Source organism: Chanos chanos, chromosome 2, assembly GCF_902362185.1.
Source record: "Chanos chanos chromosome 2, fChaCha1.1, whole genome shotgun sequence".
NCBI classification, from domain to species: domain Eukaryota; kingdom Metazoa; phylum Chordata; class Actinopteri; order Gonorynchiformes; family Chanidae; genus Chanos; species Chanos chanos.
Window position 1 is genome coordinate 46668354 of NC_044496.1, and position 20161 is coordinate 46688514.

General features: G+C 41.2%; 1 protein-coding gene across 2 annotated transcripts in view; it reads right to left on the bottom strand.

Moving 5' to 3' along the window:
- enox2 (ecto-NOX disulfide-thiol exchanger 2) overlaps window positions 1–19195 on the bottom strand; it is a 45879-nt gene extending 26684 nt beyond the window's left edge. Inside the window, exons 1-6 of one of the 2 annotated variants that reach the window (XM_030765079.1) lie at window positions 19063–19195; window positions 13787–13798; window positions 13080–13241; window positions 6694–6900; window positions 3483–3716; window positions 304–516 (exon numbers count right to left, since the gene is read on the bottom strand). In XM_030765079.1, the coding sequence (XP_030620939.1) occupies window positions 304–516; window positions 3483–3716; window positions 6694–6900; window positions 13080–13241; window positions 13787–13798; window positions 19063–19174 (940 nt within the window). In that variant the 5' untranslated portion in view covers window positions 19175–19195. The remainder of the gene's footprint in view (window positions 1–303; window positions 517–3482; window positions 3717–6693; window positions 6901–13079; window positions 13242–13786; window positions 13799–19062) is intronic. The other variant, XM_030765078.1, reaches the window with a different exon arrangement.
- Between the last annotated feature and the right edge of the window lie 966 nt (window positions 19196–20161).

Genomic DNA, 20161 nt, shown 5'->3' on the forward strand with positions numbered 1-20161 from the left:
AATGTCTGGACCCACAATGTACCTATTCATGCAACGGTTGAGTGCCTCCATTTGCTGAGCATCTAAATTGCCCCCTGAAAGCTGGAGTGCATGCGGTGAAAGGTCCCTAAAATGTGTTTGTGTATGTAACAGACACTGTATGCGGTTAATTATGCAGTCAGTATACATACTCGTATCATTATCGTTATCGTTGCTGCTGTTTTTGTTGTTCGGCATTTAATATGGATTTTATTTTTTTTTTGCTGGCGGGAGCATAATTACAGTTATATGACTGTGTGCCTGTGGTGTATTTGATGCACTTACATTGTACTAGGATGCCAGCAAGAGCATTTTTAAACTTCTCCTTGGCCTCCTCCATCTCCTTCTCGTGGGCAGCTTTCTCATTCATGAGTCGGCGGATGTGGCTGTTGGAGGACTGGATCATGGAGTAGAAATTGTTGGCATTTCTCCGGTTCACCTCACCTCGCTCCACCCAGGTCAGCAAGACGCGCACCGCTTCAGGAAACTTGGAGTCGTCTGAGAGAAGGAGAGACAGATGGCGGGGAGGGATTCGACAGCAACGTTAGACAGAAACTCACCACGCTGGAGACCTTCAGGTGTCAGAACTTATTATCAGGACAAGTCCATTCAGCCGAGAACAAGAAATGGTGTGCGAAAGCAATCAAGAGCACCAAGATAAGACAAATGAATACACAGGTGAGGAGTTTCAGCGTGCGTCTGTGCATGACTCCCAACGCCGCGTGCCTTGTGGTGTTTCAAATGCCTGCGAGTGTTTCCGCCTGTTGGTTGCTTACAGTTTCAGTATTATCAAAGCGCTTTTCGTTCAACAAACAAGAGGCGCTCCATGCATCCAGGGAGCAGAACTATGCGTTTAGGCTTCGGTGGACAATCAAGACCCGAGCAACCCGGAATTCAGCCTTTGGAAAACTAAAGAAATAATGAGAAATTATAAACACACCTGCAGCACATACTACACAGATGGAGAAAGAGAACATTAATGGTACCTCCGCTTAAATGGTTACTAGCGGCTCTAAAAATGTACAAATGAAGGGCTGCATGCCAAATAGTTCTGAATCATTTTGCCACCAGGCTTAGTGGCAGTTTTTATTCATTTATTTATTTTTTTTTATTTTTGGTGAAAACTCTCACAGGTGCGCTGAGATTAAAGTAGATTCAGGTTTTGTGCTAGAAAAGCTTTCAAGCTGCTCTAAATAGCTGCTACCAAGCCCTGGCCTCTAGCACTGGACAGAGAGGGGGTGGATGAGCTGCAGCTTAATGAGACTGATGGCATTACAATTCAGTTCCAGCTCCACATGTTGTCATTAGAACCTTTATTCAAAGAGCAAAATCACAAAAGACATTCTCCTGCTCTTTGCGCTAGGTCTTTTTTTTTTAAAATTTCATTCATATATATATATATATATATATATATATATATATATATATATATATATATATATATATATATAGTCATTTCCTTGCTTCTTATCAGGTCTGCCTCTTTGAAAGAGCGACTGGGCTGTTTGAAATGAACAGATAAGTCAGTGTAGAATAAAAACAGCAATATGTATTTGTATTGGAAATATAACGGTCTGATCCATTACTTTTATTACTGTTTTTTCCCTTCCAACTGACACACACAGAGAGAAAGAGAGAGAGAGAGGGGGGGAGAGAGAGAGAGAGAGAGAGAGAGAGAGAGTGAGAGAGAGAAAGAGAGAGAAAGAGAGAGAAAGAGAAAGAGAAAGAGAGAGAGAGAGAAAGAGAAAGAGAAAGAGAAAGAGAAAGAGAAAGAGAAAGAGAAAGAGAAAGAGAGAGAGAGAGAGATCAACAGAGGATAGGATAAACGAAAGCACAAAGTGGTGTGAGGTGCTGCTTAAATGAGCTCCCTAAAACAGCACCACTGGAGGCTGTTGGTTTTTTATAGCTGCCCTGACCTCTGAGAGCAACAAAGCTCTGTCAAAGGATTTGCATTAATAATCCATCATCACCTTCAGATTGAATCAAAGTGCCATAAACATAAATCCCTGTAGCCGTGATTTATAAAGGGCAGATATTACAGACGACTAAAACAATTAAAAGAAATCTTATTAGCCCATTTTAGACAATATTAATGGCACCCCTGCAATGTCTTTCTAAAGCATTCATGTGAATGAACGGGTGGTTTTATCTAAACAGAAATTCAAACATTAAATGAGCATTGCTTTTCAGTACAGTGCATTTTATCTGCATCCAGCAATTATCCTGTCAACTTGCACTGAGGATTGCACAAAAAAAACGCTGAACAAAGAAATGTTTGGATAGCATTCTAAAAATGTGGCCGGTGCCAATTTTTCCCTATTACGCTGCCTTAGCTGTATGGAAGTGAAAGTGGCTCCTTTTATTTCCATGGCAATTAAAATGTCACAGGAAAGGGCAAGAGTAAGGCTAGAGGACCCTGTCAGGGTGGCAGGACAGAGGAAAAGGTTCAGTGAAAACGTCTTGAATTGTATTGAATTGAATTTTTTTTTTTTTTTTTGCCATCTTTCCCACATTTCAAAAGAAAAAAACTCTCCTATTGTATGTACACAACTTACCACAAATGAGATTTTTGGAAGAGAAAAGATTTCATGTTAAAGGGAAATTAAAAGCAGTCACTGAATTCACTCTTCTCAACTCCCACTTTTGTTTTAAATGGAGAAGGAAAAAAAACAAAAAAAACAAACGCATTTGTTGTATTGTAAATATTTTCTAATACAATAATTTCAGAGCTCAGTGGATCCACTGTACTCATCTGATTTTAATATTGGTCAAGTTTCAACAGCAGGGGCTGTCATTCTGTGCTCTTTGGACAGAACAATTAATGTCTTTTATGTCATACTCTTCAAAAGAAATCCAGCATGAAACAGCTGGCTCATCTCAAAATGAGTGTGTGTGTGTGTGTGTGTGTGTGTGTGTATGTGTGTGTCTAACCCTACATCTTCTACCTGATCCTACATCTTACACCTTCTCATCTACTCATGGTGAATGTTTCACTGGAATGTCTGAGCGGACTTGTAAGGCTTTCTGTAAATTACACTGGTCCTCGCCACACTTGAATGACAGAGGAAGCAAGTGTCAATGGCTGAACAATCACATCTGAAGAAGGAAAAACAAGGAGGGATAGTAATTTATGGGATGTATTTCCACAATATCCTGCTAAAAAATGACCTTAGTTCTGATTCAAAAACTGCATTTTTCCCCTATTATAAAAAAAAAAAAAAAAAAAAGAAAAGAAAAAGGGTAAGAAAAAAAAAAAAAAAACCTGTGCTATATCCAACTCTTTGTCCCTCCTCTACCTTTCTCTCATAAGAATAGCATTCAAAGAACACTTCGACAGTAAACAGATGGTGTTTTCTATTTACAGTGCGACACATCAAGTCCAAAGAGACATTGACTCACAGCATAAATCACAAGACATATTAACTCCACAGCTCCCAGACACAACGAGATAACGGTCAGCCCACCTTTGATTTTTTCCCCAAGCTGACTGCACTCATGCTCGGAGTAGTGCACGATGGGAGGAGGCGATGGAGGGCGCAAACGGTCCTCCTCTATCCTCCTGCGATGTCTCTCCTCTCGGGCCAGCATGCGCTGTCTACACTCCCACTCATACAAGTCATCTCTGGCCTGAGCAAAGTCCACGTGTAGCCGACCTGTGTCCTTTTTATCTGTGCTGGAACCGAGTCTGATTCGATAGCCTGGAGAAAAGAAGAATAATGAATGAAAAGAGAAGGAGCGGAGAGGGACCAGAAGAGCTTCTGTGTTCATCTGAGAACCCCAGAAAACGTGCCAAGAACAAATTCACCTGCGGATTTTAATCAATATCATAAAAACAACAGACTGAAAAATTTGAATAATTGGCCACTTCTGATAAGCTTTGACTTTTTAAGCCGAGATGTTATTCTGTTGATATCAAATCTGAACGTACTCAGGGTGTGGAAAAGATCTTGATAAAATCTCGAAGCAGCACATCGCTTGAGCTGGTTTGACTCACTTGCTCAGTCAGAACAGTACATCAGCACAGGGCAGCTCATGGCCACATTTAGCTCTTTGATCCTAAAATCTGACTCTTCGACAGTTCCAAACATTAGTCCTTCATTTATAAAACACACTGGTGGATATCTGATTTCATCTTTGGGATATTTTTCATCAAATCTACTAAATGTTTTTTTTTTCAAGACACCACGCAGAGAATACACGGTTATGTACAGACCCCCTCGCCACCTCTCCCTCAATCTTCTCTGTTTGGTTTACACTTCAATCACCTGAATCATATGTGATTCTGTATGAGTGTGCTTCATTTGCAGCTCCGCTCCATTCAGCACAAATATCAAACTCTGTCATAGATCAGCGTGTTTCAGATCTTCAAAGGCATTCAAATAAAAATCTTCCAATATTACAGTGTCTGATATTTCATATTATTAGCTGAGAACGATGTGCGGTGTTGTTAAAATAAGGCTCTTTATTTCAAAGGTCATCTTATGCTTTCATATGCTTTCAGAAAATATGGTTTCATTGCTCTACAACTGGTTTCCAACGGAGCTGTAAACTCTTACCACATTAGGGCACTTCCTCAATGTGACTGATCTAGTATTAACTTGCATCAATGTCGTTATATTCAGGCAGGTTAGCGGAAAAGTCATTACTGTAAATCTCTCTGCATTATTGATCATCTGTAATGTGGCCCTCCAGGTCCAAGTACCACTGCACATAAATGCTAATTTGAAAAAAAAAAAAAAAAAAAAGAAGAAGAAGAAGAAAAAAAAAAAAAAAAGAAAAGAAAAAGGTGATCAAACTCTGGCTACAGGGACAGGAGCAGTCATTTAAATACTTCAAATGTTTATTTCAACTAGGCCCTCTTAGAATTCAACAGCTCTTCAAAACATTTCTAATCCAATGTGGTTTGTGACTGAGAAGCAAGTAGAAATCTCAAATGTGCAAGCGCAGTCTGAAAAGCTCTTGCATTATTTTGTGAAATTACCCATTTTTAAGGCTTCCCCCACACGGTGTGTCAATTTTTAATACAAACCTGTCTTGGTGCTGAGATAATAGAGAAAATGGCAAGTCCATCTGGCGGTTTTCTTTTGGCTCTAAATGCCTCCAAGTTTTAATCTATTTTTGCCACAGCTGTAACACAGTTCCTGCACCTTAAGGCAGAGAGGGAAAAATCTCTGTGTTCCGAATACAGATTCACACAGTCTCCTCTGATGCCAATGTACCATTTTTTTTTTTTTTTTCTCTCAGTCTCTGTTGAGTACTAATCTACATTAGCGGATTCACAGTGAATTTATGCTTATTTGTGAGCAACCAGAAAGGACCGAGACATTCAAGGGAAAAAATAAACTCATTAGTAACGTGGATACCATATCGCTATCAAAATAAACAACATTAAACGAAATTAACAATACACCTTTGCAAGATATGCTGCTGATGTTTCTCCATAAGCAAGAGCAATAACAAAAGAGGGTCGAGATAATGAGGGTAAATACTGAACAACAAATAAATAAAAGCGCAGAGGTAAATTGATATTTATGTCGATGTGCACTTGTTTAGGCTGCATGATGCTCATAATCAACATGGAGCGATTCCTTTGCTGGAGAGTCTTTGTAGACAAAGACAGACAGAGAGTGAGAGAGTTTGGTCACAGATTGGCCCTGCCAAGAGAAATGAAAATGGGCTTTTCAGTTTACTTCTACCTCCTCCTCCTCCTGTTTTATGGCTCCCAGACGTCGTTAAATATTTTATACGGTGTGTTCGGCGTTAGAAATGAGCGGCGTTATTTATGGAAAGGACTGCAGAGCTCTGTCATGAGGCCACGTAATATATGGGGCAAAGCTCCAATCTCACAAAAAAAGGAACCGCTCACTCCCTCTCGGAAGAGACGGCAACACTCAGAAAAGTGTAAATAATGCAGATGGTATTATTGGAGAGGCCAGTGCTGTAAATGTGCTTTGTGAGGCTGGGATCTACGCTCTAGTGTTTGCATACAAAGAGTGATAGAAGGCATGGAGACCAGTCACTGGGAGATAGGGTGATGCAAATGGACTCAGGCAGGTCATGTGCCTTTTTCAGGAGTTTCTAGATCTGAGTTGGGATGCATTTCCTCCGCGTAGCTCAATAATTAAAAGGAAATGGAAGTTCATTACAGTGGCTCTGCTTTGACCGGTGGGGACTCTTCAGACCTAGAGTATTCATCTGCCCCACTACACCTTTCAGAGTGGTGGGTAGCAGTCCCACTGATCAATTTTGCATCAATTCATCAACTTTACAGTGGAAGGCCTATTGATAAAATGGCTTCATTTCTATCAGACAGTGAATTTAAATGAAATTGCTCAGTTCTACAGCATGCCACAGAGGGACGAGCGTCCCTAACATAATGAAATGATCAAAAGAAGTGGTTTTAGGTCAGTAACATCATTTTTGGGGTTGTCGACGGTCAGCTATTGTCGAGGCACAGAGTCATGTAAAATCCTGAAAAAAAAAAAAAAAAGTACAGTGTAGCGTGCTCCTAAATTGAGGAGAGCCATTCAAATTTAATGAAAAAAAAAAAAAAAAGAGCTTTACTATTAGTAGACTGTTGTCATTCCCCACAAAGTACTAAGACATAATAAAGAGTGAAAACTATTGTCAAGCTTCATTTTGATGACATGAAAGGAAAGCTGTTGGGTTAAGTACCAGAGAGGAAAAGGGCCTTATCCACTGTGTGCTCTTCAGCAAAGCGGATATGACAGAAGTTCTTCTTGCTCTTGCGGATAGCAATGATTTTGCCGCACTGCTCGAACACCTCCACGATGATTTGCTCCGTAGCGTTCTCAGGCAAACCACCCACAAACACTGTCTTACAGCCTGGAGGTCTCTCTCTGGTGGCAGGAGGAGGAAGATCTGTGGTGCAAAGGGGAAGAAAGAGATGATTTAACCTCAGAGAGAACTGCCTGTCATTTTAATCAGTCTTTAAACCGTCAATAACTCAATTTACTGCACAATAAAGAGTATTCCTTCTGCCTTTCGCTTTTTCCACATGCTCATTATCCACTCAGTGTTCCATGGGAATAATGCTGTGTAGTCTTGCTGACCCCATAATGAACTGCATAGAACAGACGAGTCATGTTCGCCAAATCAATCAAACAGTTCACTTGAGTATAAAAGTGCTAGATTGGTTTAGACTTGGAGGTCATTAAAACATTAGATAATCAAGTGCCCAATGTACAAAATGTGCTCAAAATGTGTGAATGTGTCCGTGATATGTGATATAATATGATGCAAATATTATATGAATATATGATGTGACAGTGTCACACATACGTGTGAAGAATAATTTGAAGCACTGATGTAACACAAACTGCTAGAAGACAAATATTTTGCCTGAGAGCTTTCTACGATTTGACCTGATTTAAATATCTTCATACACTGACTGAGATCTCGAAGATTCGCAAAGCTGATCTCCCACAAATCGGCCATCTCAACCCACAGAAACAAAATTATTTCAGGCTAAGCAGAGGGAGGAAAGCAATCAATTGACCAATGCAGTCAAAGCATGTTTGGATTACAGTGCTAGTTGTCTAGACATCCAAAACATGTCTGTCATGCTTTAATGGGAGCATTTTATCCTGTGTTGAAAAATAGACGTGTGCTAACTCCGGTCTGGCGAGATGACTAAAGCTTAGTATCTTAATGAGTTTGAATAACATAGCCTGATCCACCTCAGAAATAACCTGGTGTTTCTGAGAGGCAGTGTGTGATGGTCTGTGTGGGGGGCAGTAGAGGGCCAGTGTGTTTGGCTTCAGGCCAATTACTGTAAATAGATAAGTCTCTATAGCCCCACCACACCTGTTAAAACACTCTGTTAACACACTGCTTCCATCATCATTTAGATTAGCTTAATTCCTGTTTATTGTAGCATTGGTCTTAGAGATGAGACCAGATCCTAGAGTCTTAAAAAATAAACCACATAATATAATTTTATCATCTCACAGCTCTAAGCTGAGGAGTAAACACAGCCACTGCTTGACTCAAAGGGCAGTCATGTCTAGTATATCACCAAATGCTAACTATCTGTCTATTAAGATGACGAGGTGAAGAGACTTAAAAATATACCCCAGTCTGTTATTACTGAATGTAAGCTATTGATTGTCTTGTTCAATGCATCAGGAAAGCAATTTGGCATGCGTTGTCATCAAGAGATATAAAATACCAAGCATATTTATAAAAAAATAAAGATCCTCATACAATGATAACACAAAGGCAACATTTCTAAATCTACAAAAGCCTTGGGTGTTATCTAGGTACTGAGGAACAACAAAGCTTAAATGTATTCTTTCATTTCACAGAGAACACCATGAGCTTCCAGGTGACAGGTTTGTTTTTGCGGACAGCAATAGACACGCAGTGTGAAATTACACCCGGTGCCGCTCTATCATCAGATCTTAGACATTGTCTGAAGATGCTTTGGTGATGAGAAAAGAAACCAAAGAAAGCAAAACCAATATCCACGATATCCCTCATACCACAGTTACCGCACTAAGCTACGAAATCAAAGCCTCTTATTTCACATCCCGATGCGCTTTCCTAAGCTCTGCGCTGGGATATCAAGTGTTGTATTTCTTTGAAGAGCGAGCTGAGTTGACACTTGGGAGCCAAAGACATAAATGCATGAGGGCACATTGCACCTCCAGCACTGCGGGCTCAGAGGCACACACATCCACTCGTCAACAGGCATAAAACTAATCAGCCCAAATGAAGACGTTGCCCCGGGTCTCTCGCACACGCACGCAGACACAAATGAAAGGCTAGGCCCTACAGTAAAGCGAGGACATGACAGCTCACAGACCAGAGATGACAACCATAACACATTATGAGGAGCGAGGAGAGAAAAAAAAAAAAAAAAAAGAGAACTTGATGGCTGAGCACCAAATCTGACAGGGAGAACCACAACTGACAGAGCTGAGAATAACGTGTTACTTGTGCCTGCTCTTTGTCTTCTTTTTAACCGTACCACGTCAGAGGGAATGGCGTAGTTACACACGTCGGACCGTCAGCTGTCACTTGTGTTGCGACCTGAAGCAAGGAGAGGGATCAGACACCACTCGGGTTAAAACTGGTCAATCTATCAAGCCCTGCTATCGGACTGCCATACTTCTGTCATGCTCCAATCACAACATAGCACTGACCTCCAATGTCTCGCAAATTTACCTGAGCGACCTTGGCCATTTGTTTGTGTGTGTGTGTGTGTGTATGTGCACACATTCATGTATGAGTATAAAGCATGTCCAACCACACAGCACGCACACTCACATGCGAGAGAGATGCAGCAGCAGCGAGCCAGTAGATAAAATCGTCCGTTTCCTTTTAAGCTGGCAATGGCTCTCTACCTGCTGTGTATTGTCCTCACTAAGAATCCTAAGCTTAGCTTGCAATGATCACAAATACCCTTTACACGCTTTCCCTGGGAAGCAGAGGAAAAAGAATGGCATATTTCAATGTCCATGCGCAGCATGACAATTACACAGCGGAGCTGCATTCCGCCGTGGCCAAGCTTTCTTTTGTAGAAGTAAGTCGAGATTTAAAATGGCTCTTGGGATGGAGGTGAGCCACTCCTCTCTTCTTTTACGGTCCGACGCCGCGCTATCAGCCATCTCTCCTTCTAATGCCTCCTCTCAGTGACGAATCAGGTTGTGGCACGAGGGTTAAAGGAGACTACAGGCACTGCTAGGAGAGACTGACACTAAAGAACACAACATTTGTACTGTGCGTGGTCAGGGTGAGGAAACACAAGCCCAGTGTTTTTAGCACACGCAGGGTTTTAGATGCAGATCCAGAGTGACATAGCTCTACTAGCTGCAGGCCAGAGTGAGGATTGTGCTGGATAGAAAGGGGACTTTCAGGCGTAGTACCAGGGCAAGCTGTAGGTTTTGAGCCTTGTGATGGGCAGCATATGCAGCCTGCCCTGATGATGACAGGTGCATCCATGTCAGGAAATTGAGTCACTGAAATCCTCATGCAGCTCACAGCATGCCCACAGAAGGCCAGGGATAACACATATTAGCTACGCTCTTCTCTCCAACTTTCTCTATCTTTCTCATTCACTCTCTTACCACTCACGGTGTCTTTCAGAAAGGCACTTTCCCACAACAGGACATGTTGCTGGTGGATAGCAATTTACTGACACCAGCAGCAAGAAAACAAAGGCCCATCATGAACTGAGGCACAGTTAATTAAGAGAAAGCACCAGGGTGGGACCTGAAGAGGACAGGATTGCTGTGTTAGACAGTGCACAGTGGGGGATTCAGAGGGCTCAATGCCTTTCGCTCTCTCTCCTTAGTTGGTTCCAAAAGGGAAGGGGTGGGGGGTGGAGGAGGCAGTCTAAGCGTTCAATACATAATAATATCCACTAAGAATATTTGAACTGCAAGAAATAAAAATGAAGGCAACTACCATTGATAGCATATAAAGAGTCCACAGAAATTACATTTACCAGATTGAGTGTAAGTATTCCAATTGATCAACACAAATTAAGCTGCTCTAAAAGTCCAAGCTATGCAAATCCCTACTTGTTTTATTAAACTGGGAAGTATAACCTTTAAAATCTTCAAATAAATAACATTTATCTCAAAAACAAACAAGAACAGCATAATGAATGGTATGCTCCTGGAATCCATAATCTTTACGTGCAGGACTACAAGCACAGTCAAAAAGACAAAAGAAAAAAAAAAAGACAGAAAGAGCAGGTTTAGGGAACAATGAAAGGACAAATGATGATATTATGGAAATCGTCAGGGAAGGAGGGAAAATGTGATTACTAAAAATCAATAAGATGGTCGCCAGGTTATGGAGAAGGAGTAGAGAGAAAAGACAGCAGATGTGGATAATCAATAAGGGAGACATAGAGAGAAGGCTGTGAAATGGGTGACAGAGGGAGTCAGGCTAACTTTGGCTGGTAAAATTCCCTCATCACATGCTTGCGTGCTTGGAGTCCCTCAGGAGGAGTCAAAAGCTTCTCTACGTGTTCCTGACAGCAGATGAGAAAGTAGCCCTGCCTGATGCCTCTGTGTGAAAAATACCATAGACCACTAGGCTACACATAACAGTAAGAGGCAGCCACAAGCCACTACCACATATACCTTTACAGAAGAGGAAAAGAGAAGGGATCTCAATGATGAAACAAGAGTTTGATGTTTTGTGGTTGAAGTCATTATTACAAAGATTCCAAAGGCACTGTATTTACAGGAAATCAACACAACCTCATTTTCAAACACCGATTCGCTTCATCAAATCTCATATAGATATCATATCATAGACGTCTTTTACCAAAGGGACCTTCTCCTAACCCTATCATATCTTTAACCCACTGTTATTATAGCTCTTATAGTCCTATTCAGTAGGCACAGGGGAGTAAGGCTTACATGGCTTTTGGTATGTGCTATGGAACGGTGCTACAGGCCTCTGGGATTGCATAATCATCACAGAGACCAGCCTGCTCAGTTTCCTATCACCGTATCAGATGCTGAGAACCAAACACAGGAGGACTACTCCCGATCTGCCTTCGAGACAAGCTGGTCTTTCTTCTCCTTTCTCACTCTCTCATTTCTTTCTTCTCCTGCTGTTTCAATAGACACTGCCCTATATGGCGAAAAGGCCTCTTTCACTATTTGATCATACAGCTCAGCAGGTCTTTGAGATGAGTAGTGAGCGACGCGGTCCTGTGGCAACAGTGCTTCAGTCCGACGTCGCATAGAAGATCTCTACGTGCTTAAGAAAGAAAGAATGCTTATGAACACAGTTTCATGCCTTTTAAATGAGTCTGTGGGGGGGGGGGGGAGACGACAAAACAAAAAAACCTGTAGCTTGAAAGTACTCTACATGCATGTGTCAGTGAAACACAGGTTTCATGGGGGAGTGAGGTGGCATACAGTGGCTATACACCTTTGCTTTCTGACTATCATTCTTATAAGTACACATTAGCATGTGAGGATTACGACTACATATTACAATTAAGAAATAGTCAAGGTGTCACTATGAAACGAGGCAGAAGTCCGCAGGACTAATAACTGTGTATTTAGGACATTTAAAAATGGTGGTCGTTTTTTTTACGGACTTCCAGAGGTATCATGCAGCACTCAGAATAAGTAAGGGGAACTGTCCCACACATCCGAAGAAGAGATATGCCCTGTATAAGCCGAAAGATTATCTGCCACAACCAGACGGACAGAAGGTTAAGATCCAGGATGGCTGGTATGGATTGACCATTCTTCTAAAAGAAAAAAAAAAAAATTAAAAAGAAAAAATAAAAGAAAAAGCTTATCTGTGCTGTAATTACAGATGCGCATAGTTACATGCTCCACAGCTTCAAAAGGGAATAAGTCTCTGGTCTCAACCTCTATTCTAAACAGGATGGCTCAAGGACACAGCCCAGCACAGGTAATTAGCTCCTCCTCTGACCCTCGCCTTGCTATTTGGCATATTTTACACGCCACAGTGCCTTGTCTTCATAGAGGTCATCCCTCCAATTACAGGCTGGTATTCACCTCCCCCCACTGTGATGAGATGTGAATGCAGATGTGTTTGATTTGATCAGGGACACAACAGAGAAAGGTGACAGGAGAGAGAGAGAGAGAGAGAGAGAGAGAGAGAGAGAGAGAGCACAGCACCTCTTGCTCTCTATGTATAGTTGAGCAATATGTCTATTTCTACACTCAACCAAAAAGATCTGAATGTCGTTTTAATGACCATATCTGTTTCTCTGCTCTATTCTGCCTGGCTAGTGACCAAGGAGTTTATAACCAGTCAGAACCATAATGTTGAGTCAACACTCACCCTGTAGTTTCACATTTGTTTCACATTCGTTCCTTGGCCAGCAGCAGAATTTTCGAAAGAGACCTTGAACCTATCTTCTTCATTGAGCCAGCATTTTAGGTCAAGCCGCTCAAGTCAATTTTATCACTTAAAATGCATGAAGGCAGAAAATAATGCCTATCCATGCATAAATGCTAACTGTAATGTGAGATGAGAATGGGAGTGTCAACAAACAGCCAGAAGTGGACAAAGATGGAATTTTCCAGACTTACTGGGGTTGGGGGGAAACAGGGTGCAGCTCTTGCAGTGGATGATCTCCTTGACGATAGGCATGTCCTGGGATATGGGAGGAGGCACAATACCAAGACCGGGCATCATGGGATTCATAGGTGCGATACCCGTCATCATGCCAAGGCTTGGGTCAAAATCTGGAGGGAGGAAAAGAAAAAAAGAAATTAGTGGCAGGTCACTTACATAAAAGCTTTAATAAGGCAAACTAGAGGTGTAATATTACGGTATGTTCCAAGTCCTCCATTTGGATTTGCCAACACACAGTAAATCTATAAACAGTACAAGTGCACATTCATTAAAAAATAAACAAAAGCACACAAACACACACACACGCACACAATGAATTTTTAAAGTGGTCTAGGGATGCACATGTTTTCCTGACTCTCCACAGCTGGTTGTGCTGCTTATATTCATAATTATGCTTTCTAGGGAAAAAAAACATGTAAATTGATATTGATTCAGGTGCCAGCTGTGGCCCTGTATGAGGCTTTTCGAGATGAAAATGACAAGGGCATCACTCTCCAGTCTGTCCTTTTAGGTGGGAGAATATGACAAAGTATCTACCCTTCAGTGTGTTCAAACTGCAATTTTTCAAAATTATGAGGACAAAAACTTGGTCCAACAAACAAGCAAACAAACAAACAAAAACTCTGAAAGAGCAGCCAAAAAGTTTTTTTTATAGAAAAATTACAGATGGAATCTGTAAAATGTCCAAAACTGCCTAATAGCTGAAATGGCTGCCCTAGTGTACCTCAAAATTGGACTTTTCACTAAAGAGGTGAGTTTAAAATTTCTTTTTAAAACTTCTTCCCAATGATCCTCAAAAGACCCACTGCACTACATTACACACTTTACGAAAAGATAATTACAAGAACTGAAAGTGCTACTAATCAGGTCGCATTACGGGAGGAAATCTTCCACCATCTGAAGAAACAGGCAGTTAGAGAGACAGACACATGGGGGAAGGTTGAGAGGACAGAGCTGGGGAGACAGGGTGGAAAAGCCCCCCCCCTCAGCAGTCACATTTAAGTCTGTAAGTCGGAGACTTCTGTGCAGAGGCCGAATGCCAAACTGTTGGTCTATCTGATTTAATGGTTGCATTAGCATTGGTATTCAGGTCTAATGTCTGCAAATGGAGAGAAGCCAGGTGATAATTTGTGCCTGAGGCACCTGGTTGATGACTTCTCTGAGCAGTAAAATAACTTCGGGAGGGGGAAATAGGGCAAACTGGCATGGCTGCCTCTATGTTTGATGAATGCCAGTGTCTACCCATGTCCTGCCAGGATCCTGATGTCTCTATACAGTGTGTATTACTCAATATGTTCAAAAGAGTCGAGCAGGGACTCTAGTCACGTGGTGTTGGCCAAAGACGGATGGATTCAAGTATCATATTATGCAATGCAATCGCTAAAACAAAAGTGGTAAATTATCCACATTTCCTGCTGCTATGGTCTGATAAACAAAAAAACAGTGCATAAAAACACAAAAATAATGGCTGTGGGTGTGGGGGTAAGTGCGTGACAAAAACTGTCTATCTGAGTGGTATGTTGAAGGCTGGGGATTCAGTTAATATAGTTCAGCTTCTGACGGCAGGACGGATATTACGTTGAGTATGAGAGTGCAAAGTGAGCATTAGATTGGATTATAAACGATTACAGATTATTTCGGTTTTATTCCAAAAGATTTTCAGGTAGGACTTGTAGTACATGAGGAAAAATGCCCATGTTTTACTATCTCAGTGCAGCTAAATGGGTCAACTTAAAAGAGTACTCAGCTGAGAGTCATGGGGGCCAGATACTCTTAAATCAGTGAAAAGCTGTTCATCCATCCCAGAGATCCTGCTATTGGGAGAAGAAGACTTACGAAATAAGAGACACCAGACTTCTGTCCTCTGGCTCCTTGCTAAATATGCACTCTATGAAGCTCTCGAAGCCCAGTATGAAAAAAAAAAACAAAAAAACCCCAAAACATACTGATCCCACTGTTCAGGAGGTGTGTGTGTGTGTATGTGTATATATATATATATATATATATATATATATATATATATATATATATATATATATAAAATATAAAGGTCTTCACTCTAGACTTTTCCCTCCTTGCCTCTTTGTTTGGCGTGCTTAAGGTAACATGGCATAAGTTGTCCATCAATCAAATTCGTAGAGTGGAATCAAAATAATCTGCTTGGCATTTAAAGTGTGGAGACTTTCCTGCAGCAGCTTCCTGCCATAAGGGAGGGTAGGCTGCTCTTTCTGGTTTTCAGGGCAAACGTCCCTCCCAGCATCAACATTAGAGAATGACACAGATTTCTCCCAGAAGGCACGTTGGGTATTCTTTAATGAGGTATGTAAGCCGCCCCTGCAGTGTATGTCCAGGGACCTACCGTGAATGTTTTTTTGCCAAAGATCTCCCTTTCCACACCTCAGTTCAGCTGAGGCACTGCCAATAACGTTGGAAGCGGGAACCTGGACGTAAAGTCTACTTATGTAACTAAAGCACAGAGGAGAGCAACAACAATTTTCCCCATGAATCATGCTTGGTTCATGATTATTTGATGCTTTCTCTGTAAAAGTATAGACTCCGATACATATTACTTTTCTCTCTTTTGATTTATTTCTTAGCTGTTTGTGCATTGAGGTAAGACTTTTTAAAAAAAAAATCAGGCACATCTGACAAAACTAATGAAACCATTTCACATCCCGCAGACTGCATTTAGTTCACAAAGCAACAGAATAAATTTTACAAAGACACACTGTCTGAAGTCCTGAAGTGCTTTTCTGGGTTAGTAAAGAGGAATGGTCAAGAGGTACTGTTGCCTTATGTTATCGCATGCATCTTCATTAGGTCTCATCAATCTTCTGTCTGAAAAACTAGTGGGGAATTAGTGAAGTAATCATAACCCAAAGCTCAAATCAATGGCATCATGACTCTGAAGAGAGTCGTCTACTTTCATTAATGCTCCCCGTTCTAGATGTGCAGGCTTCCCCCTTGCATGAGACAGAAAGGAATATGTGCAGCAAATATGTGCAGCCACATCATAAATCAGTGCGGTAAATGCACAGAAATTGCTCCTGACTCATTTGTTTAAAGTGTCCAAAAACACACACTTAAGCTGTCCTCTGAGCAAAGACAGGACACAAGCCTCTACTTCAGCAGAATCTCTGGGAGTTCACTACTCCTCTCCAAAACTGGGGCACAACCAAGGATTCAACATGGTCAAAAAACTGAATGAGACGAGATCATTGTGCAATAAACAAAGAGCCAAGAACAAGGATCGTGTTCTACAACAGTACCCTCCAAAAATAACAAAACAGCCCCTGATATGATCATGCATTTGCAATTCGTCTACACATTTGATTTTATTCAAGTTAAAAAAAAAGCCATGACCAGCTAGGCTGTACTTCTGTGTAATATTGTGTATGTGCGTGTGTGTGTGTGTGTGTGTGTGTGTGTGTTCGTCTATGTGTGTGAGACTGATACAAGGAAGAAAGAAAGGCAGACAGGGATGGAGGAGCTTTGAAGTTACTGCACTTGAAACTTGTGATACTGGAGAATATGCAATGTTTTGAGCAATGTACAGCTTTCTTCGAAGGAAAGACATAACAACAACAACAACAACAACAACAACAACAACAACAACAACAACAACAACAACAACAACCGAACCCCCCACTCCCCCCAAAAAACCCCAAAAACAAACCCCCCCCCCCCCCCCCCCCCCCCCCAAAACAACCTTATTCATGAAAATTATACAATAAATTCAACACATATAATAGATTTAACAATCTTGCCTGCTACACTAGCAAGGCAGTGCAATTATTATTTATATATTGCAGTGTAGCACAAGATAGAAGTCTTGAAGATTATTTGGATATTCAGTGCTTTAGTTTTCATTGTTGTAAATCGGATCTGTAAGGTACAATGGTCTTACCGGTCTGTAACTTTGACAGCTATTTGGTGCTACTCTATGCCGCTATTTCATTGAGTTCTTCACGTAAATTTGTTGCAGACAAAATCAAATTAAAATAGCCTCCTCAGCTCTTTCCCAAATGTATCTATTTGTTCATCTATGATAAATCTGAGAATTAAATTACTCAAATAGAAATGCCTGCGGCATGTGAATCTGTTAACATGTATGCAACTTTGAGTGCTCATGACACAGTTGAAGATGGGCATTGTTTATCATAATTTGTTTGAGTGGATGGGCAGAGCGTGCTGATACAGCACTGCCAGAGTGTAAATTAAGTTGCTGGAAAGTTGGGGTTTACAGAGAGAGAGAGAGAGAGAGAGAGAGAGAGGAGGGGTGGATGGAGGCTGCAGGGAACAGCTGTTTCCCCAGTTTGATTAATGAGAGAGAACCACTACCAGGCAGAACTGCCCTCTACCTCGCACACCTCCAATCAAAATACAGTCAGAGAAGACACCTACTCACCACCTCCGCTAAACGGTGGGTCAGCCGGGCAAACATCAGAAAGCATTACCCTCTTCAACCCACCAACTTAAATCAACAAAAAAACAGAAAACATCCGCCTACACGAGAGCTCCATGGGACATTCTTAGACCTAGGCCAGTTAAGTGCCGGGCTGTGCATAGTTGGGGATACCAACAACAACAAAAAAGGAGAAAAAAAAAACAACAAAAAAAACCCAACCCCCCCCCCCCCCCAAAAAAAAAAACGGATCAGATGAACACCATCATGATACAGTGGGATAGTCATCCTCTGTCTGCATTTAGAAGGACTGAAGAACAGGAAGAATGGAAAGGCAGGGGGGGGCTCCACCGCTCCCTTTGGTCGGATTGATTAGAATAAAAGACAGACTTGGCAGAAAGTGCTCTGGGGATCCATGGCACATTAGCAGTGCTGAGAGCTGCTTCATTCAACCGTCACATGGCTCACAGATCAAGGATTTCCCAGCCTCTCTGACACAAGAAAGCCATCAGTATTCACTTCTTAAATGTAGGACTATAACCTGCTTGGTAAAGTATATCATTTGCTCTTCAGCAATGAACTTGCAAAAGATAGTCCTAAACATGCGCAGGCTGCTCAGTAAATAGAGTCAATGAATTTCAATACAAAAAAATACTCTGTGTGGGGGTAGAATATCCCCAAAAGCACACTCCGTTTGAAATATGCACCCATGGCGGGGTAAGCCAACGCATATATTTTTGCAGCCCAGTTGATGAGAATGTGAATTTGAACAAGATGAAAGAGGTGATTTATAAAATGCATGAAGAAGCAATTCTAATAAAGGGGGAGAAAAAAGAAACACGCCTGCGTTCATCTTGCCAGATAGCCCAGCGAAATGGCAAGGGTAAACCTAACGTTAAAGTGATGAATGTTTTAGTCAGCTTTTAATGGTATTGAAAAAAGAATAAAAATAAGCAGTATTGCTCTATCAGCTGCCATTATAATCTTTCATCTATTTCTCCTCTCTGTTCCAAACCACTGAACCACCACGGAGTCCCATCAATCTCCAGGTTACTTTTGGCCTTTCATGTCCCATTTGAATGAAAGGGTCAATTTAGTTGCAGCACTGGACTGTTAATTCTGCTACAGTGGATTACAAAAGATGCAGAGTACAGCTTATTTCTGAAGAATACTGCTATGCAGACAGCTGATGTGTAGGCTCAGGTTCACAGTTGCCGTCCTTATGATTCAAAACACCCGCATAAACAGACCCCAGTGGAGACACTTTTCTCCCTAGGCATGTGCAGCCTCCTCAGTGAGAACTAAGTGCTGCATTCAAAGTATACGCCACAAAGTCAGGCCCCCTCAAAAAAAAAAAAAAAAAAAAAAAAGACCCACTTGCGCTAATTGGCTGCTCTGACGGCACTGTGTGCGCATGTGTGTGTGTATGTGTATGAGTTTCAAATCCCCAGACGAATAATTGAGTCATAACTATTCTTCATCAAAACCATGCAACTTATCATGTGACAAGAGGCAGAGAAAGGACAATGTACCTGACATGAGGGGCTGGCCAGTCATGCTCATAGGTGCCATACCAAGGTTGTTCATCGCTGTGGCCCAGGCACTGGGGTCAGATATTGGCATCCCCATGGAGCTGGAATCCATCGTTATGTTACGCAGACCTTCTGCAGAGATGAGACGGGGCGAGAGAGAGAGAGAGAGAGAGAGAGAGAGAGAGAGAGAGAGAGAGTATAAGAAAATCTGTGCATGTGAAACAAAAATGAACTAACTCACATCTCACCATTTTTTTTAGCTTAATGGTGTCTATGTCACAGGTCAAATGTGTATTTGAATAAAACACTCTGCTGCAGGAATAGTGAAAGAGATTAAAATGTTTTTTTATGCGTTTTAAATACAGGAGAGAAGTTCTGCTGAGTGCTATCATTTTCTAGTTGCCATTCCTCTGCAGAAAAATTGCTCTCTATTGTTTGACCTCTGGTCTGTAAGTGCTTTCCGGGCTATTTCTCTATCAATTTGTTCCAAAAAGGAAAAGAGAAGCAAGAAAACTCATGAATTGAAAATGCAAGGGCATAACATTGAAGCAGTTAGATTGTATCTGAGATTCAGAGACGATAGTTACAGAGTAGCATGATAAAACCCCCTTAATCATTCTGGATTGGGAATGCTCACTGGGACCCATTAGTTATAACTTGTACTTCATCCAACACACACACAAACATACACACACTTGTGACTGGTATTAACTGCTGGTGTCTTTTGGCTCCTGCCAGGTATAAATTTTGCATAAAGGAAAAAAAAATCTTTATTTTAAAAGTTAAAATAAATATGATAATATTGTACTTCATAACATCAACCATAAAATAATAAAAAACTCCCTTTTCACAACCCTCTTATAAATACCTCTCAATACTACTGCAGCAGCGCATAACTACTGAGACTGACCTTACATTTCTGATTATGACCTTTTTAAAATTCCTTTTAAACTGGTTTCAATTGTGTAAATCAGAAATAGCTTTAAATAGCTCCAAGAGAAATACTGTGCTGAAACTGCCACTTTATTACATTGTCACATAGCTGTAACACTACACTCCAGTACTCTTGGCATTTCCCGAGTTTATGTCTCCTCTTGAA